At 39.5% G+C, this 21,762-nt stretch overlaps 4 protein-coding genes across 4 annotated transcripts; all 4 read left to right on the forward strand.

Annotated features, from left to right (window-relative positions):
• Nucleotides 1-520: 520 nt before the first annotated feature.
• LOC311487874 (olfactory receptor 6E1-like) lies at nucleotides 521-1,639 on the forward strand (the record flags this gene model as incomplete). The annotated part of the gene is made up of 1 exon (XM_084544274.1): nucleotides 521-1,639. One exon carries the CDS (start codon nucleotides 521-523, stop codon nucleotides 1,466-1,468), a length of 948 nt encoding a protein of 315 aa, XP_084400400.1. The 3' UTR covers nucleotides 1,469-1,639.
• A 2,537-nt stretch (nucleotides 1,640-4,176) lies between these two features.
• Nucleotides 4,177-5,592, forward strand: LOC311488071 (olfactory receptor 4B13-like). The gene has a single exon (XM_084544577.1). The coding sequence runs from the start codon at nucleotides 4,368-4,370 to the stop codon at nucleotides 5,337-5,339; it is 972 nt and encodes a 323-aa protein (XP_084400703.1). The 5' UTR covers nucleotides 4,177-4,367; the 3' UTR covers nucleotides 5,340-5,592.
• A 4,825-nt stretch (nucleotides 5,593-10,417) lies between these two features.
• Nucleotides 10,418-11,522, forward strand: LOC311488126 (olfactory receptor 2A12-like). The gene has a single exon (XM_084544638.1). The coding sequence runs from the start codon at nucleotides 10,537-10,539 to the stop codon at nucleotides 11,506-11,508; it is 972 nt and encodes a 323-aa protein (XP_084400764.1). The 5' UTR covers nucleotides 10,418-10,536; the 3' UTR covers nucleotides 11,509-11,522.
• Nucleotides 11,523-17,358: 5,836 nt separating this feature from the next.
• On the forward strand, nucleotides 17,359-18,980 carry LOC311488127 (olfactory receptor 52J3-like). The gene has a single exon (XM_084544639.1). The coding sequence runs from the start codon at nucleotides 17,475-17,477 to the stop codon at nucleotides 18,426-18,428; it is 954 nt and encodes a 317-aa protein (XP_084400765.1). The 5' UTR covers nucleotides 17,359-17,474; the 3' UTR covers nucleotides 18,429-18,980.
• Nucleotides 18,981-21,762: the final 2,782 nt, after the last annotated feature.

Genomic DNA, 21,762 nt, shown 5'->3' on the forward strand with positions numbered 1-21,762 from the left:
AATTTTACCTGGCTTTTTGAAGGCTGAGGAGGGCCCTAAGTAAATTCTGCCCTGCGTGTATCTGTGACATTGTTTCACTTCAAGGTTTGCTAATGTTACCAGCAGCTATGCTATTGTTCGCAAGGGTCACTTATGTCATAAAAAACATAAATAATGTACAACTTATACTTGCTATCACAAATAGGGGGTCAACGAGCAGCAAAATCAAACTACACATTTGTCCAGGTAAACCATTGTAACCTTTGCTCCAAGTCAACAAAGATTAGGATGACTTAGATTTGCTGTTTTTCCCACGTTGATAATTATTAAAAAAATAATGAATTCAGTCTTCTTTTGTTTTTTTTTTTTACTTTTGAAATGTAAGCCAATGGCACACCAGCCTCAGGAAAAAGGGAGTTTCCTTAAGATCCAGCCTTAAAGTCTCTTAACTTACCAAATCAAGTCTGCACACAGAATGCCTGGAGCATCTGAGTGAGTGAACGACGTTTAAGTTCTTGTGTTTGGATGACCAGATAGCCGAATGAATAACGCATCTACGATAGTTCTCTTTTCTCTGTCTGGCTTCAGTGCGACAGTCAACTACAGAGTGACATTGTTTTGTGTCTCTTTACTATGTTATTTTCTGATTGTGCTGGTAAATGTTTGTCTCATCTTGACCATACTGTTGGATCAAAACCTACATGAACCTATGTACATGTTTTTGTGTTCTCTGTGCTTTAATGGACTTTATGGAGCTGCAGGCTTTTACCCGAAATTTGCCTATGATCTGCTGTCTGATATTCAGGTAATATCATATCTTGGATGCTTTTTGCAGGTCTTTGTTATATATTCCAATGTAAAAGTTGACTACTCCATTCTGGTCCTAATGTCCTATGATAGATATGTGGCTATATGTCGTCCTTTGGAATACCACTCTGTGATGTCTGTGCGAAGGTCTGCTGTGTTACTCTGTTTATCCTGGCTTGTTCCTCTGTGCTGTGACTCTCTGATAATAAGCCTGACATCAACACTGAAATTATGTGGCTCCATCATACAGAAACTCTATTGCGAGAACTGGTCAATTGTTAAACTTGCTTGTGGTTCAACAAAAGCAAACGATATAGTCGGACTAATTGTCATTGCTTTTTATTTCTGTCATGCTCTCTGCATAGCGTGCTCATATGTGTTGCTGGTTAAATCAGCTCTGAAATCCAAGGAGAGCAGGAGGAAGTTTACACAGACATGTCTGCCACATCTATTTTGTTTGCTTAATGTTACCACTGCTCTACTTTTTGACGTCATGTACTCGAGGTATGGATCACCATCAATGCCACAGAACTTAAAGAACTTCATGGCCATACAGTTTCTCGTCTTTCCACCGATACTGAATCCTGTCATTTATGGACTGGTCCTGACAAAGATTAGACACCGCATGATATATTTGTGGATGATGGCTTATCAAAGACTCAAACTAAAAAGCAAATTTTGAAATCTACTTAAATATAGCAAGGTTCTGATCAAGTATGGGGCTGGTTCTGTTGGTGTGGTTGTTTGCCTCATGAAACAAGTGATTAGAGACAGACAAAGGTAGAAGAATAGATCAATTCAGCAGTTCTGGATTTCCAGCAGAGAAGGCTGCATTTGTGTGCTAGTCTGTTTTGCCTTTACAATGACATGGAATCTGATTTCTGCTGAGGGAGGAAGACACACAGACCCCCAGAGTACAATAAGTATAGTAGGAATATAACATTACAAGTGTAAAATGAAGTGTAAAGATGAAATGTTCATCAATAAAATGAAAACACAGTATCTATTTCATTGTGTGAACCCTTTTGCTTTGGTTAATAACAACCAGAAGTATGGGTTGTTCCAGGCCACAATCAGCTAAAAGTTAAATGTCAGTTTTCAGTATTGTTAGGTTTGTTATACCTTTTCAACCTTTTAGTTCTGCCTATTCATCACTGTTAATCAAGAGGTGAAGTCAAGAAAGTAGCATGGAAACCAGCAGGATAAAAGAATAAATGTGGAGGGTTTTCAGATCAGTCTAATGTCAAAACAGGAAGCAGATTGTCACAGATGCATCCTTGAACCAGTTTGACTTGGAAAAAAAGGTTTTTGAAATAATATCAATGAGTGCACAGCATTTAAACTCACAGCAAGGTCAGAAAACTCTAGCAGTCTTTATATCAATATTAAGTATGAAAACATGGCATACATTCACCAACTGAAACATACATATACAGTGCATTAAAGCTAGTGAAAAGTATTTTTTATTTTTGTCAACATATCCAGAGCCAAAGTTGGATGTTGCTTAATTTGTCGAGTAAAAATAATCCAAACTCATCAGTGAGGTAGAAGACTGAACTGGGTCACATGTTACTTCATTAACGTGAAGTCATCTATCTGTGTCAGAAATAGTCCCCAACAAATCCACAATTTACTGACTTAAGTGGAATACTCAACACGTCTAAGAACTTAAAAAGCCTTAAAAAAAAAAATAAACAATCATTTGTAATTACAGGATAACATCTTCAGTAAGAATGTATAAGACTGGTTTTGAGTGCCACAATCAGAATATAAGAAAGATAAAAAAACAACCACAGATCTAAATATACTGGTACTTAAGTGTCAGCTTTTATCTGATTCATATAAACGGGGTGGAATAAATATAGAACCATTTACACAATACCAGCACCACCATAAACTAAATGATCAGTAAGTTGAACGAACTAAAACTCAACAAAACATTTAAAAGATTATGTTATAGGTATGGCTAATTAAATACACTGTCTATATTAGAAATATAAAATTTGTTTTGAATTGAACTGTAACTGCTACCATTGAAGGTAACATTATGGTAAGGTGATCATATTCAGTGAACAGCTTCTCTTTTAACCACAGGTTTAAGGGCTGAGGACTGAAACATCAGGCCAGCACTAGCGCTATGAAAGTTTGACAGATATTGATGGAGTCCACAACATGAAGCATAGTGATTTTGCTCTTCACTCACTCAGTTTTCACTCAGACTGTGATATAGTATATATAGTACACGTATCTCAACTGGTCTGACATATTAGTTCCACCATGAGGTTCACAGTATCTCAACAAATATTGAATGGATTGTTGAGACTGTAGTTAAACATATTCACTATCCCCAGAGGATGAATTATTAATTTCAGTGGTGTAGAATAACTAACTACTCAAGTACAACTCAAATGTATTTTTTAGTCTATTGCATTTATCCAACAATTGTAGTTACTAGTTACTTTAAAGATGATTTATAAAATAATGAACGACATAACATACAGTGCAATAGATTGATATACAGTCAATAAAGCAATCAGAAATATATAAAATTAGTAAAATCAGTTTGACACAGTAGAGCACATTTGGTGTGTACTTTTATGTCCACATAATAATAGTAATAATAATAATATCTGAGTACTTCTTTCACTACTGAGTGATTCCTTTATGAACTATTAATGAATAACTTCAATGGAAGGACAGATCATTAGTGGTATGTGGTAAACAATCTTGTTGTGTTGTAGGAAAGAGCTTTAAAAAGCCCAAAGCCAAGCTGGCCCCAGACATGCTGCACAGGGTCATTTTTATGTTATCTCTGCATCCTTGCCATGATTCCATGCAGATGGTGTTTGGCTATGTAACAGTGACTTTTCACAAAATTGATGTTTGGCAAAAACTTTGATGTCACATTGCTAACACACAATGTACAAAATCAAAAACTGAACAAGTAGCTTTCAGAGAATAATTTAACATCAATCTTGCCTGTGTAAGGGAAAAATCCAAGGACTAGTTTGTTTAGGACGTACCAAATATGTTGCTATATTGCGCAAAAAAGGTTAGGTTTTAAGGGGGCGTGGCCTGTACTGTTAGATGCAACAGAATTCATGGAATGCAGTGATGTAATGCACGTGAAGGAGCGACATAGCATTCATGAGAAATGTAATGCGTTCACCATTACTGTAACGCCACCAACTTTCAGTGCTTGGGCCCCTAATGAAGCAGGAAATCATCACCAACAACATTTTCACTGATCTTAAAATATGCTTGTGCTTAGAAACGTTCACTGAGAAACAGAGTTTGTGTGGCTATTTTTTAAGGATTTTAATAACAATATTTGAGCCGCATTGCTCTGCCTGCACCATTGCTTTTTGAAATGATCATCGTGAAATGAACCACGTGATCATGTAAAATGAACACATGCTCTGCACGAGCAAATGAGACTCATGTAGCATGAAGCCATAAATTCCGTGTGCAGAACAACAGTTGGGCATACACTGACCAGCTGACCCACTACCAACACTATCACCTCTAGGCACATTTTATTATGTCTTCCAGACTGTCTTCATCAGTTTGACAGTGTTTTCATGGAGTATTATTACAAAATGAGTAACTCATCCTTATACAGTACAGGTTTCTTTTCACTGTCTGGCTTCAGTGCGACAGTCAACTACAGAGTCCCACTTTTCTCTCTGTCTTTACTATGTTATTGTGCAATTTTGCTGGTAAATGTTTCTCTCATTTTAACCATATTATTGGATCAAACCCTACATGAACCCATGTACATATTTATATGTAATCTGTGTATTAATGGACTTTATGGAACTGCAGGCTTTTATCCGAAATTTTTTTCTGATCTTTTGTCTGACGTTCATGTGATATCATACGCAGGATGCCTTTTGCAGATCTATGTTATATACTCCTACGCGATGGTTGACTACTCCATTCTGGTCCTAATGGCCTATGACAGATATGTGGCTATATGTCGACCTTTGGAATACCACTCTGTGATGTCTGTGCAAAGGTCTGCTGTGTTACTCAGTTTATCCTGGCTTGTTCCTCTGAGCTGTGTGTTTTCTGTAATAAGCCTGACATCAACAGTGAAATTGTGTGGCTCCATCATACAGAAACTCTATTGCGATACCTGGTCAATTGTTAAACTTGCTTGTGGTTCAACAAAAGTAAACAACATAGTTGGATTATCTGTCATCGCTCTTTATTTCTGCCATGCTCTCTGCATAGCGTGCTCATATGTGTTGCTGGTTAAATCAGCTCTGAAATCCAAGGAGAGCAGGAGCAAGTTTACACAGACATGTCTGCCACATCTATTTTGTTTGCTTAATGTCACCACTGCTCTACTTTTTGATGTCCTGTACACTAGGTATGGATCACCATCAATGCCACAGAACTTAAAGAACTTCATGGCCATACAGTTTCTTGTCTTTCCACCGATACTGAACCCTGTCATTTATGGACTGGTCATGACAAAGATTAGACACCGCATGATATATTTGTGGATGATGGCTTATCAAAGACTCAAACTAAAAAGCAAATTTTGAAATCTACTGAAATACTGCAAGGTTCTGATCAAGTATGGGGCTGGTTCTGTTGGTGTGGTTGTTTACCTCATGAAACAAGTGATTAGAGACAGACAAAGGCAGACCTGATCTGATCAGAATTCATATTGTGATCTGAATATTTATATATTTGTTTTGGAAGTATCTTTCTTAGAGTGAATTAATGCAGTGATCCTATGTATGAATACAGGTTCCATGCTTCCTAGAGAAAAAAGACACTGAAAAAGAGTTTAATTCAATATGTCTGTGAAGGTTCTCAGCCAGGTCATGGTATATCCAAAAAGCGTTTAATTCAATAGTTGTGGATTTCTGGCAGAGAAAGGCAGGTGGCATATGAATGTTGTTCAGCTTTATCTACTTATGAAACACATGTACTTTTCCAAGGTTGCATGTGTGTGTTAGTCTGTTTCGTCTTTACACTGACCAGCAACCTGATTTCTGAACCTATAACCTCTACTTGCTTTGGCTTCACTGTTGAGGAGTTTTTCCACCGTCCACCTATATACAGTCTATGGTAAGAACATAAGACTGGGTTTGAGTGGCACAATCAGGTAATAAGAAAAATAATAAAATTAAAACAAAGCCGCCTCTTCATATCCACATATTTGTAATTTGTACACAATATGATTTCCTGACGACTAACGTGTGTCATAAAGAATTTAATCTCTCTAAATATACTGGTACTTACATGTCAGCTTTTATCTGATTCATATAAACAGGGTGGAATAAATATAGAACCAGTTACACAATACCAGCCCCACCACAAACTAAATGATCAGTAAGCTGAATGAACTAAAAATCAACAAAACATTTAAAAGATTATGTTGTGGGTATGGCTAGCTACATACACTGTCTGTATTAGACATAACAAATTGTTTTCAATTGACCTGTAATAGATAAGTAAAAGTATGTAATAATAGTACTTGTATTGTTGTGCTGTAGGGCTACCATTGAAGCTAACATTATGGTAAGGTGATCATATTCAGTGAACAGCTTCTCTTTTAACCACAGGTTTAAGGGCTGAGGACTGAAACATCAGGCCAGCACTTCGGTCCAGGCTGAAATATCAGGAGCAAAGACAGATTGCTATGAAAGTTTGACAGATATTGATGGAGTCCACAACATGAAGCATAGTGACAATTTTAACAATTTTTAACAGACTCCCCTCTGGCAGACGGCTGCGATCCATCGAGTGTAGGACCACTCGCATGGCGAACAGTTTTTTTTCCATCCGCAGTCCGTCTGCTGAACAATGCCAAGCCCCCCCCCCATGAACACATCAAACCCACTACCATCCCACAGTAAATGTTCTGGTGGAATATACATATATATACTGTGTATATATTTTTGTATTTTGTTGTATTTTTATATTTTATATATCTGAGAGCAAGTTTCTATATTTATTCTATAATATAGTTTCTATATTTTATTTTATTTTATTTTAGGCGTAACAACACCAAAGCAAATTCCTTGTATGTACGATCAATGATGTACGCTAAGCATGATCGTCGATCATGCTTGGCAATAAAGTCTTTTCTGATTCTGATTCTGATTCTGATAGTGATTTTGCTCTGGCAGCACCAGCAGGTTGAAGTTTTCACTGAGACTGTGGTCTGACATTTTAGTTAGTTCCACCATGAGGTTCACAGTATCTCAACAAATATTGAATCAGTGATGTCGAATACTCAAGTACAACTCAAATGTACTTTTTACTCTATTGCATTTATCCAACAGTTGTAGTTACTAGGGGTTGTACCGACTAGTCGACTTTAATGCTGTGCCATGACGGTTTAAGCATGAAGTCGACGAGTCGTGATCACATGACAATAACAACACGGACGCTTCGGAGAAGACAGGTGATGAGCCCAGTGGGTCTTTGCAGTAAACTAGCAGCGGACTAGCAGTGTGTGGAAATACTTCACTTAAGATGAAGCCCATACTACCATGACATGCAAAATATTACATCAGTCCTAAAATACAACAAAAGTACTACTGCAATACATACTCATCTGAAAAAGTATCCACTAACGCTAGCAGAGGACCGATAGGAGTAAATTAACAACTTTACCAAACATCCGCGGTAACAGAGTGAAGAAGGCTGCAAATCAACTATTAGCTAGTGAATTTCATTGTCTAAAGTTATTAGACCTTTAGCTGCTATAAACAGAGAGGGCTTTAGGGATATGCCGCATTGTTTCATCCTGGCTACACTATCCTATTTTACAACACGCAGTGAAGTACTACTAAACGCTATTGACGGTGCCAATTTATATAGGCTAAACATACACTACTTGGCCAAAAGAAAGGTCGCCACCAAAAAAAAAAGTCACACACTTTAATATTTCGTTGGACCACCTTTGGCTTTGATTACAGCACACATTTGCTCCGGCATTGTTTTGACAAGCTTCTGCAGTGTCACAAGATTTATTTCCATCCAGGGTTACATTCATTTTTCACCAAGATCATGTATTGATGATGGCAGAGTCTGATCACTGTGCAAAGCCTTCTCCAGAACATCCCAAAGATTCTCAATGGGGTTAAGGTCTGGACTCTGTGGTGGCCAATCCATGTATAAAAATGATGTCTCATGCTCCCTGAACCACTCTTTCACAATTTGAGCCCCATGAATCCTGGCATTGTCATCTTGGAATATGCCCGTTCCATCAGAGAAGAAAAAAATCCATTGATGGAATAACCTCGCCATTCATTATATTCAGGTAGTCAGCTGACCTCATTCTTTGGACACATAATGTTGCTGAACCTAGACCTGAGCAACTGCAGCAACCCCAGATCATAGCACTACCCCCACAGGCTTGTACAGTAGGCACTAGGCATGATGGGTGCATCACTTCATCTGCCTCTCTTCTTACCCTGATGCCCCCATCACTCTGGAACAGGGTAAATCTGGACTCATCAGACCACATGACCTTCTTCCATTGCTCCAGAGTCCAATCTTTATGCTCCCTAGCAAACTGAAGCCTTTTTTTCCAGTTAGTCTCTTGATTAGTGGTTTTCTTAAGTCTACACAGCTGTTCAGTCCCAATCCCTTGAGTTCCCTTCGCATTGTACGTGTGGAAATGCTCTTACTTTCACTATTAAACATAGTCCTGAGTTCTACTGTTGCTTTTCTTCGATTTGATTTCACCAAACGTTTAAGTGATTACAGATCACCTTCAATCAGGATTTTTTTCCGACCACATTTCTTCCATGACGATGGTTCCCCACTCTCCTTCCAGTTTTTAATAATGCGTTGTACAGTTCTTAACCCAATTTTAGTAGTTTCTACAATCTCCTAAAATGTTTTCTCTGCTTGATGCATACCAATGATTTGACCCTACTCAAACAGACTGACATCTTTTTCACGACCAGGGGATGTGTCTTTAGCAGTGTTGGGAACGTTACTTTAAAAAAGTAATTAGTTATAGTTACTCACTACTTGTTCCAAAAAGTAACTGAGTTAGTAACTGAATTACTCTATAATAAAAGTAACTCGTTACCAGGGAAAGTAACTATTTGCGTTAATGTTAAAAGAAAAAGTTGCTATATGTCAAATAATAATTTTTTTTTAGCAGTTTTCACAAGTCAGTTGAAATGAGTAGAACAGACAGGTGTTTGTACATAACTTTCGATATTTATATATTTATATATATATTTTATAATATTTATATTTCGATAGGGTTTAGACGGCGAGCTGTCATCTGTGGTGGAGGTATCGGTGTTTTTGGCCACTAGCTTTGTAGATGCGTGTGTCATTGTGAGATGCTTCATTAAATTAGAGTTGCTTACGACGGATGTCGACAAAGTCTTCGCTCCTGGACATAATGTACACATTACATGCACGTTCTTGCCTTTGACCACAATGAATTTGAAGTAGTGCTTATATCTCTACCTTGAAAATGACAACTTTTCATCGGATTGCTCCTGACTCGCCATCTCTGCTGCTTCATCGAATCTCTGTTTAGCTGTTGTGTGTGTGTGTGTGTGTGTGTGTGTGTGTGTGTGTGTGGCGCGTGTGCTGGCATGTGTGTAAAAACAGTGGCTCTGATTGGCTACCATGAAACATGACTCTGCCTTAGCCAATCATAATCGCTTACCTCGTTATTAACCCACCTCCTCACTCGCGGTGAGCTAGGGGTGCGTTCGGATTACACAGTTTATTCAATCAATGCATAGTAACGCACCGCATTTAACGTCCAGTAACGTTAACGGCGTTGTAACGATGGGAAAAGTAATTAGTTAGATTACCCCGTTACTGAAAAAAGAACGGCGTTACCTAACGCCATTCTTTTAAACGGCGTTATTCCAAACACTGGTCTTTAGACATGGTTGTTTAAGAAATAAGAAGCTACACATTGTGTCATTTGGGGTTAAATAACTTGTTGCCAGCTGAAAGATAATCGCCCATGCAGTAATTATCCAATAGTTTAATCCAGGTGGCAACTTTTTTGTTTTGCCCAGGCAGTGTATCTGAAGCTCACAGTATTGATAAGCTCATTAGTTCATGTTCAGTTCAGTTGTGTTCTATTAGTTGACATTGTTGCTGTGGTTGTAGATTGTGTTTTTCCTGTCCTCGATGTTAGTGAATGCACCATGTGAGATTATGGTAGAACTGAGAGTTTGCTGAGCAACATCCTATTAGAAGTGTCAGACTGACAGTGATTATGATGTTGCCTTGGACTATGGCCAACAGTAACCCGTGTTCAAGCTTCAATAAACTTACAGAAAAGCCTCCATAGCTGCAATATTAGAGAATATACATTTCATTGTTGCAAAACATTACTTTGTACTGTTTTTCATGTGTGACATCATCGACTAGTCGACATTGACTCGACTTTCACCACATAATAGATGACTTTAGAAACTCTGAAGTTGTTCAACCCCTAGTAGTTACTAGTTACTTTACTGATGATTTAAAACACATTATAAAATAATGAATGATATAACATACAGTACAATTTGTTAAGGATTTTAATAACAATGTTCTGCCTGCACCATTGTTTTTTATGTACTCATCGTGAAATGAACCACGTGATCATGTAAAATGAACACATGCTCTGCACGAGCAAATGAGACTCATGTAGCATGAGGCCATAAATTCCCTGTGCAGAACAACAGTGTCACCTCTGGGCACATTTTATTATGTCTTCCAGACTGTCTTCATCAGTTTGACAGTGTTTTCATGGAGGATTATTACAAAATGAGTAACTCATCCTTACACAGTATAGGTTTCTTTTCACTGTCTGGCTTCAGTGCGACAGTCAACTACAGAGTCCCACTTTTCTCTCTGTCTTTACTATGTTATTGTGCAATTTTGCTGGTAAATGTTTCTCTCATTTTAACCATATTATTGGATCAAACCCTACATGAACCCATGTACATATTTATATGTAATCTGTGTATTAATGGACTTTATGGAACTGCAGGCTTTTATCCGAAATTTTTTTCTGATCTTTTGTCTGACGTTCATGTAATATCGTACGCAGGATGCCTTTTGCAGATCTATGTTATATACTCCTACGCGATGGTTGACTACTCCATTCTGGTCCTAATGGCCTATGATAGATATGTGGCTATATGTCGACCTTTGGAATACCACTCTGTGATGTCTGTGCGAAGGTTTGCTGTGTTAGTCAGTTTATCCTGGCTTGTTCCTCTGTGCTGTGTGTTTCTAGTAATAAGCCTGACATCAGTACTGAAATTATGTGGCTCCACCATACAGAAACTCTATTGTGAGAACTGGTCAGTTGTTAAACTTTCTTGTGGTTCAACAAAAGCAAACGATATAGTCGGACTAATTGTCATTGCTTTTTATTTCTGTCATGCTCTCTGCATAGCGTGCTCATATGTGTTGCTGGTTAAATCAGCTCTGAAATCCAAGGAGAGCAGGAGGAAGTTTACACAGACATGTCTGCCACATCTGCTTTGTTTGCTTAATGTCACCACTGCTCTACTTTTTGACGTCATGTACTCGAGGTATGGATCAGCATCTATGCCACAGAACTTAAAGAACTTCATGGCCATACAGTTTCTCGTCTTTCCACCGATACTGAATCCTGTCATTTATGGACTGGTCCTGACAAAGATTAGACATCGCATGATATATTTGTGGATGATGGCTTATCAAAGACTCAAACTAAAAAGCAAATTTTGAAATTGACTGAAATATAGCACGGTTCTGGTCAAACATGGGGCTGGTTTTGTTGGTGTGGTTGTTTGCCTCAAGAAACAAGTGATTAGAGACAGACAAAGGTAGAACTGATCTGATCGGAAGTCATATTGTGAATATTTATGTACTTGTTGTAGAAATATCTTTCTTAGAGTGAATTAATGCAAAAATTCTCACATATCGTTAGCCTCATAGCATAATTGCCTGAGTAATTTTTTTGGCCACTGTTACAGTATCAATAAAAATACCATGTGCTTGCTAAAAATTGTGTTTTTACTTGTTTTCGGAAAATGTTAAAATATGTCTTAGGCAATTATGCTATGAGGCCAACGATATGCATACAGGTTTCATTCAATAGATCAATTCAGCAGTTATGGATTTCCAGCAGAGAAGGCTGCATTTGTGTGCTAGTCTGTTTTGCTTTACAATGACATGGAATCTGATTTCTGCTGAGGGAGGAAGACACACGGACCCTCAGAGTACCAGAAGTATAATGGGAATATAAATGAAGTGTAAAGATGAAATGTTGATCAATAAAATGAAAACACAATATCTATTTCATTGTGTGAACCCTTTTGCTTTGGCTAATAACCTCTAACTGAAGTATGGGTTGTTCCAACCCACAATCATTTTCATTTCAGCTCAACTTTTGATTAGTTCTCTTTATGCACAGTTCATACAATTAAATTCAAGACAAAGAAATATGCCGCTGTACACACAGATGTGTGTTACATCTGCTTTGCTTTTTGACATCATGATCATAAAGTGGATCAAACTCTGCATCAAATAAAATAAACTTTACCACCAAATCATTTATCATGGTTCCACCTATTCATCACTCTGTTAATCAAGGGGTGATGTCAAGAAAGTAGTATGGAAACCAACAGGATAAAAGATTAAATGTGGAGGGGTTTCAGATCAGTCTAATGTCAAATCAGGAAGCAGGTTGTCACAGATGCATCCTTGAACCAGTTTGACTTAAAAAAAAATAATATCAATGAGTGCACAGCATTCACAGGAAGGTCAGAAAACTCTAGCAGTCCTTGTATGAATATTAAGTATTAATACACAGCATACATTCATCAACTGAAATGTATATACACTATATATAGAGAGCTAGAGTTATTTTAAGGTGTACATATACAGTGCATTAAAGCTTGTGAAAAGTATTTTTTATTTTTGTCAACAAATCCAGATCCTGTCTTCCACAGTTGGATGTTGCTTAATTTGTTTATAAAAAAATAATCCAAACTCATCAGTGAGGTAGAACACTGAACTGGGTCACATGTTACTTCATTAACGTGAAGTCATCAATCTGCATCAGAAATAGTCCCTAACAAATCCACATTTTACTTATTTAAGTGGAATACTCAACACGTCTAAGAACTTAAAAAGCTTTAAAAAATGAACCAATCATGTATTTGTAACTACAGAATAACCTCTTCAGTAAGAACCATTAGACTGTATATAAATATGGACAATGCGTCCCCGCTTCCTTGCATTGGCTAAACTGATGCTATTTTCCCGGGGATACGGGCGGCTCCATCTTGTGACTTTGGAGTCTACGCAGTACAGAGAGTGGAGCCATGTGGAGCTACGATATCAATGACCTGCCCACACTTCCGCCAGACTCACTCTTGTTTTCGTTTAATTAATACTGCTATCAGAGTCTGAGTTTGTGCTTAGGCCTGACTACCCAATCCGGCCTTCTAACCTAAGTAGTCGGTCTTGGTCTATGATGGGGTACAATTTCCACAAGCTCCTGGAGATGGGATGTTGGATCCTGAGCTAATGCACTTGAGCTGCTCTGCGTAGCACTCATTCTGGATACCCTTTACAATGCACAATTTGGCTTTCAGCAGCTCTTCTTCTGTAGGATGACATATGTGCCAGTCCTGACATCCCTTCTGAATGGAGTGAGCAAAGGGTGCGAGCTACGTGGATCAAGCTTGCTATGGCTGCGAGGAGAGTGCTGAACTTGGAGAAGCATCAAATGCTGTGTCCATCTCTGTAACTATCATCTCGGCGATCTCCACAGCAAGCACAGCGGCGCAGAACTCAAGTCTTGGTATAATTAGGCTAGGCTGGGGTGACAACTTTGCCGAAGGCAAAGCCAATCTCAGTCTGTTCTTGGTGGCTTGTCATCTTGATGTAGGGCACATCTATTGCTATTCTATTGCTTTGACTGATGCATTTGCAAAGGCACAGAGTTCTCTTTCTAGTGCACATGTGGTGGAGAGGGACTTATAAGGGCGTGGTATCTGGAGCCCCTCCAGGTCTTGGAACGACCGTTTCCATCTAGTCCACTCAATCTCCATGTCTTTGGGGAGAGGTGCGTCCCAATCCTCTGCTTACATGGTGAGTTGTCTGAGTATCAGTCTTCTGTGAACTGTGATGGGTGTGAGGAACCCTAGGGGGGCGAGGATCCACAGAGGGGTACTCTCAGTGGTATTCACCATTGAGAGTACCCCTCTGTGGGTGAACGGCTTCTGGTCGTCCTCGATCTGAAACATGTAGAAACATGTCTGTGCGCATGTTCCAGAACAATCCAAGGCTATGCTGGATAGGCAGATCATCAATGAAGAGATCTAGGCTGTTGATGTCCTTGGAGCGATCTTCAGATGGAAATGCTTTAATGACTGCAGGTCGATTTGATGCAATTTTGTGCAGCCTGAGGTTAGAAGCTGCAAGCATCTTCTGTGCTCGCCTAAGGACTGTGATGGCTTCTTCCTCATTGCTGAAGGACTTTAAAGCATTGTCAACATAGAACTCGCAGTCAATGAATCTTCTTGCGTCACTGCCATAGTCAGCCTTTGCTTCCTTAGCTGCCCGCCGCAAACCGTACACTCCAGGTTGCATTGGCAGGGCAACTTCTGCATGTGCCTTCTTGAGCATCTTCTCCATAAACTCCAGGAAGTTGGCTTTCATCTGTGGTTGTTTTTCCAATGAGCGCCAAAGTGAGACAAGAGGGTCAAAAGTCTATTTCCTGTTGTTGGGCAGTCACTGTCTCTGTGACCGAAAAGGTAAAGGTGTAACCCAACTTTTGGAGCTGTCCTGGTAGCACTCGGCTTCCATTATCTTCAGAAACTGTAGATCTTCCATGGATGGAGCAAGTTTGTGGTTGCTGGGACGGTGAGCAAAGACAGTCTGCCCCAAGTTGTCTTCAATGAGCGTCGTGGAGGTTAGTGCTGGATGGTGTTGATGGTTAGATGCTTGGCCAAATACCTCTGTCATTCTGATCTGGTTGTTGCATGGCTGGAAATTACTTGCACGACCATTTTCTAGAACGGCTGTTTTGTACCTTCTCATCTCCAGTGGTCTGTGAGCACCTCCAAGGCACACATCCCCAACGACGACCCATCCCAGGTCAAGCCTTTGAGCAAACGGTGCATCTCCTGGACCACTTATCTGCTCTCTGACTTTGTGCACCCATAAGATGTTGTCCACTAAGAGGAGAATCTTGGCATCCGGATCCAGAGGTGGTATCTTGCTGGCGATGCATTTTAGGTGGGCATGATGGTAGGCTGCATCCGGTCTTAAGTGTGCATGAGTAGGAGCACCTGAAGATCTTAAAGACCTCAAAGAACTCTGACCACGCAAGAGAACGAATACTCTACTCATGCAATATGGCGTATATTCTTTTGGACTCCTCTATGCATCTGTTTGGGAACACGCTGACAGGGCAGATCTTGGCACATGCTCTGGCGCTCAAACCTTCCCCATATACTTGTGTGCACGTTGACTTGACCTCCTGATTGTCCGCTTTGTCCCTCTCCCAGCCGTCCTCTGAAGTGGAAGGGGACGACTTTGATTTCCAGGTAGGTGGGTAGGGGTAAGAGCTGTAACATGAGCAGTGCTCCCACACTCTGTACATGTTATCTCAGCAATGCAGTTCTTTGCAAGATGTTTTGTGAAGGAGGAGCAACAGCAAAAGCAGATGTAGTGTTCTTTCAAAAGCTGTCTGCGGTCATCTATGCTCTTCTCACGGAAGCCTCTGCATTTCCTCAGAGGGGCTTTTTGTGCAGGGGGCAATGTTTATTTGGGTCAATTCGTTCCCTACTTTCTTTAGACTCAGACCTGGGAGTTCCTGAGACCTGCGTCTTGTGGACATGTACAGATGTCTTTGTGGCCTCTCCCATTTGTTCCTTCTCTCTGCTTGAGCTTGCATGAAGAGGTTAAAGCTTGGGTCTGTGCGCACCTTTGCCTCTGTGCAGATGAAGTTTACCAACACAGAGAAAGGTGGGAAGCTAAAAAAATTTTCTTGTTTGTATTTTGTCCTGAAGTATAGCCACTTTTCTTGTATGTTGCATGGGAGTTTCTCAGTGATAAGTTTAATTCCTCTGGAGGTATCCAAATACAACAAACCTGCGAGGTAGCCTTCTTCTTTGGGGACTTGTAGCTCTGACAAAAGATTGGCTAGCGCAGGAGATGTGGAATCCTGATTGAAGTTCTGTTGCGGAGCGTGGTGTGACATAATAGCAGCAGAGGCAGCAGCTTGGGTTTGGCTCACATTGCTTGACTGAGGCGTTGAAGGGATAGCTTTGGTTGATTCGGGGGGTGAAAGATTCTTTCCTATGGTAGATAAACCCTTGCTGCATAGGCTGGCTTGTTCAGACACAAAGGCGGCGATGCACTGGTCTTTGATAGATTGGGGGACCATACTGTTAATCTCGCTGCGTACTTCAAAGCCCATATCTTGCATCCCGGCTCCAAGAGTATTTGCTATAGCAGCATCTTTTAACTTTTCATCGTTTAATGTGTCAAGACTGGCTTGAATACGTGCCTGCTCCACTTTAAGTTCAATTTCCCTTTTTGAATGTGCTGCTCTAGCTTGCGCAGCTTCAGCTTTTGCCTTTGCCACAGCGATGGCCATGCAGATCTTTGAGCTGGACGATGTACCAGATGAGTGACTGCTCCTAGAGCGCACACACTCTGATTGGTTATCTCCATTTCCTTTATTACTGTTGCTATGTTGTGACATTATGACTCACTGTGTCTTCAATATCAGGAGAAGAAGGCTGTTGTGAAGCTGTCTCGAAGCTGTAGTGTTAGCCGCTTATCTATTGCTATTGAGTAGCTCCGTGTAATGGCAATCCTTGTGTCCCCGTTGGCTGTGCTGCAGTCTTTTCACTATCATGGGCTATGTTTCCATTCAGTTTAAACACCCAAACAATTCCAGGACACAGATGATTTACTTCCATGAAGTTTACTGGGAATCTCGTCAAACTGTAAACACAGTACAGTGAGATATTTGTATTATTAACCACATTAAACACAATAGCATCAGGCTAAGTATCATAGCTTATATAATGAGATACAATGAAGCTAACCAAAATAGCAAGCAACAGTAAAGCAAAAAGCTAACTCAGCCAACAACACAATTAGGGTCTTAGCCCTCTAAATATACTCACAACTTAATTGACAACTTAATTTTACAACTTTTAGTTCTACATAATAATAATATCTGAGTATTTCTTTCACTGCTGAGTAATTAATTTATGAACTATTCATGAATAACTTTGATGGAAGGACAGACCATTAGTGGTATGTGGCAAATGAGCTTGTTGTGTTGTAGGAAAGAGCTTTACAAAAAGTCCAAATACAACAATAATAAAGCAGGAAATCATCACCAACAACATTTTCACTGATCTTAAAATATGCTTGTGCTTAGAAACGTTCACTGAAAAAAAAAAAATGTTTGTGAGCCTATTTCGTTAAGGCTTTTAACATTAATGTTTTAGCTAGATCCTGCACCATTGTTTTTTTAATGTACTTATCTTGAAATGAACCACGTGATCATGTAAAATGAACACATGCTCTGCACGAGCAAATGAGACTCATGTAGCATGAGGCCATAAATTCCCTGTGCAGAACAACAGTCAGGCATACACTGACCAGCTGACCCATTACCAACACTGAACCAACACGTTCATCAGTTTGACAGTGTTTTCATGGAGTATTACAAAATGAGTAACTCATCCTTATACAGTACAGGTTTCTTTTCACTGTCTGGCTTCAGTGTGACAGTCAACTACAGAGTCCCACTTTTCTCTCTGTCTTTACTATGTTATTGTGCAATTTTGCTGGTAAATGTTTCTCTCATTTTAACCATATTATTGGATCAAACCCTACATGAACCCATGTACATATTTATATGTAATCTGTGTATTAATGGACTTTATGGAACTGCAGGCTTTTATCCGAAATTTTTTTCTGATCTTTTGTCTGACGTTCATGTAATATCATACGCAGGATGCCTTTTGCAGATCTATGTTATATACTCCTATGCAATGGTTGACTACTCTGTTTTAGCGCTGATGTCCTATGACAGATATGTGGCTGTATGTCGGCCACTGGAGTACCACTCTGTGATGTCTGCGCCAAGGGTTTCTGTACTAGTTAGTTTATCCTGGCTTGTTCCTTTGTGTGCAGAGGCACTGATGATCTCTTTGACATCGAGGCTGAAATTATGTGGCTCCCACATACCGAAGCTCTACTGTGAAAACTGGTCAGTTGTTAAACTTGCTTGTGGCTCAGCAGTAGCTAACAGCACGGTCGGGTTGTTTTTCATTTCTTTCTATTGTGGACACGCTCTCTTCATTGTTTGCTCATATGTGCAGTTGGTAAAATCAGCTTTAAGGTCAAAGGAGAGCAGGAGTAAGTTCACTCGGACATGCGTGCCACATTTGTTCTGTCTGCTTAATGTCACCACTGCTCTGCTTTTTGACCTCATGTATGCGCGATATGGATCAGCATCTGTGCCGCAGAGCGTGAGGAATTTCATGGCCATACAGTTTCTCATCTTCCCACCTGTACTGAACCCTGTTATTTATGGACTCATCCTGACTAAAATTAGAAAGAGAATGATCTATTTGTGCACTATTTCAGGTCAGAGGTTTAAATGAAATCTCTACACGTAGTATGTAAATAGCCACGTATCCCTAGATCATTGTTAAACACTGACTCGCTTTGAGCTCCCCCACATTTGTAACCTGTGCGACCTTGTTTTTGATGATACATCACGGTTGTTGCGAAACATTGTAAACGGTCTGATTTATGATTATATTTGCCTGTCTCAAGAATTAACCTTTGGTTTGTGCATTTACATGGGCAGTATGCAAAATCATTGTTATAATCTAGAGAGGTACTGCAGAACTGTTTTCCACATTTATACAATCTGTTTATTCTCAGTCATAGAAGTTAAAACACTTTAATGTTAATTGTTTCTCAGCTCATGTTTTTAATTGTTTAAACTATATTACATAGACGTTTGAAAGACTAGACGTGGAGTTAAAAGTTTAAAAGCAAGCTGGTGTATATATATGAATACAAACCCTTTTTCAGGTGGCAGTCTGATCTCAGGCATTATATGAATATGAGCGTGTTCAAAGTTATGCCACATCTTATTATTTCTTTAATTGCTACATTTTCCAACCTTGGTAGGTCTCTGTTAGACCTTGTGTCATTCATAAAAAAAAAATAAAAAAAAAATTACAAAATTGGCACATTATCTTTGTTTCATTCTGACAAACATGCATGTTACTATATTATTACATTAGTTTTGTGATTTATTATGAAGCTGAAGGTGAAATATACACAAATAACACACTGTAACCACAATTAAATTCATCCATCAGTACTTTTGAAAAAATATTGATACACATATAAAACGTTAGAAAACATTATGATATTTGTTATAACTGTTATTCAATGCAGTCATGGTTGACTTGTCCATGTCAGCTAAAACATAACATAATAAATCACAAGAGAACATGAATAAATTATAATAAAATACAACTTAATATGAATTTAATAACTGGTACTGCCTGAAATCTTTCTTTTTTCTAAGACTTTGTACAAGGATGAAACCACAACTAAAGACAACTCGTGTTGTTGTTCGAGGCCAACCAACAGGTGAGAAACTGACATCCTTTCATTCTCATAACATGCATTACCCATTTCGTTGCATGTGTCATGCAGGTTCCTCCAGGATATGTCTGCACGTTTTCTGGCTCGACTGAAGGAGACTCTGAATTACCAAAAACATGTGGGCTAAGGCTTGTAGTTCTGAGAAGGTTCAGTGCTATTTAGGTAAAGGTAAAGTGCTTTTATTTGTCATTATACAATGTATACACTATACATCATACAACAAAATTGCATGGTCGGATGGAGGGTTACAAACCCTTTTTCAGGTGGCAGTCTGATCTCAGCGGTGCCACTGTGATCGCGCACCGCCACTGTGGACCAACCTGACCTGCCGCCCAGCACCCATGTCTTGATGATGGGAGGAAACCACAGTGCCCGGAGAAAACCCACGGAAACACGGGGAGAACGCATCCACACGGAAAGGCCCTGAGAATCGAACGATCTCAGTTCCGGGGATTCAAACCGAGGACCTTCTTGCTGTGAGGCACCAGCGCTACCCACTGTGTCACCGTGCCGCCCTATTTCGATGCATTTTGAGAAAAATAAATCATTGGACTTAGAGGGTAATTAAAAGGGGGCAGCAGTAATTGAAAACAGTCTCCCACATGGCAAACACTGGAGAATATTGTAATATGTGTCCGATCTATACACATAGATTTCACCAAGTTTTATTACAACGACATTTTTCCAATATGATGGTGGTTCATCTAATACTGGCAGCACACTGTCTCTGATATACTAAAACCAGATAATAGGGATATGTGGGCTTGTGACAGCACTACCAGGATAAATCTGGGTAAAGAAAAACATCCCTTGTCGCTCCAGCAGGACTACGAGGTAACTGTGACCTTCTGCAAAAGAAAGCTGACGTATCACAGAAACTTTTCTGAATAAATACAAATGAAAAGATGAGAAACTGAAGGAAAGTATTCTTTTTTTATGAACTGACATTGGGCTGTTATTGACTGACTTTTTAGTTCATAACTTTATTGTGCAGCATTAAAGGGCACAGTTAACATATGGATTTGTGTCTGTGTGTTTGTGTGAGCCTCAGAGGGGTGGATGTACAGCTATTCAAAGTCACAATGATGAAATATAAGTGATGTAACAGCAAATCTCAAGATCAACCTCCCTGGTGTGTCTCAGTGGGACACAGCAGGCCTCAGGGAACAGGGCTGCTATACATACAGCCAGCTAATTATGATCCTGTGGTCAATGTATGCTAATCTCAGGGATTCAAAAAAGCTTTTGCACTTTGTGTTATTAGAGAAAGGACAATGTAAATGATCAGTAATAATAATACAGGACATAACTATATTGTCTCAGTCTTGACACCAAAAGTTGCCAAAGAACCTAAATGTAGTAATGAGCACCTCAGAGGAAATTCTGTTGTTGTTTTTAAAGAGCTTACATGTAGCAATTATGGAACAACTGGTCAACAGGTCATTAACTTAATTTCCCTCTGAGAGCAATTAATACAGCAACATCACTCTGGAGAGTATTACGGGGCACTAACCCATAACCACAAACAGACTTTAGCCAGTGTTCCTTCAGTAAACATATTTACTGAAACTGAAACCACAAATGAACCAGATCATTATTTTATTTTAAGTTCAACAGTTGGAGTTTTATTTTAATGATCAGTCTTCATCAGTTTGGTTGTTTATTGAAGGCAAATCACAAAACTCATTAACAATTACATGCAACACAAATGTATGCATAACACAATCAGTACAATGCTACCATAAACTGCAACCTCAGCATGTGCCTGTGAATGTGCATTTCTATCAAAAGTATTCTTTTGATACTGATGATACTCATCAGAGAATTGACATGGGCCTTCTGAGGGTGTCCTGTGGTGTCTGACAACAGAATGTTGTTAGTGGGGTCCTATCGGTTGAGGGGAGGGGTTCTCAACCCATAGGACCAGTGCATCCCACAGATCTACTGAATTTGTAGGCCAGGTCAACACCTTGTGCTGTTTTTCGTGTTTTTTGAATTGTTCCTAAAAAGTTTTTGTGTGTGTGCCTGTGTCAGGCTGCATCCTACTGGGGATGGCTGCTGACATCAAGGAGTGTGCCTAAAAGTTTCCCAGCAGAACATTGTATTGTCACAAGACCATCAATGTTATTCACTTCTCCTGTCAGTGGTCATAATGTTATGCCTGATCAGTGTATATATGTTAGGGCAAATTACCTACATGTGATGCCATTATGTAAGTGAAGTACATTTAGGTTTGAGCAGAGGGGTGATTGTACCAGACATCTGCGGCAAGTGTCTGAATCCTCCCTGACTCTTTCAGTTTGAAGCTGC

Source organism: Chelon labrosus, assembly GCF_963514085.1.
Source record: "Chelon labrosus genome assembly, chromosome: 5".
Classification (NCBI taxonomy): Eukaryota; Metazoa; Chordata; class Actinopteri; order Mugiliformes; family Mugilidae; genus Chelon; species Chelon labrosus.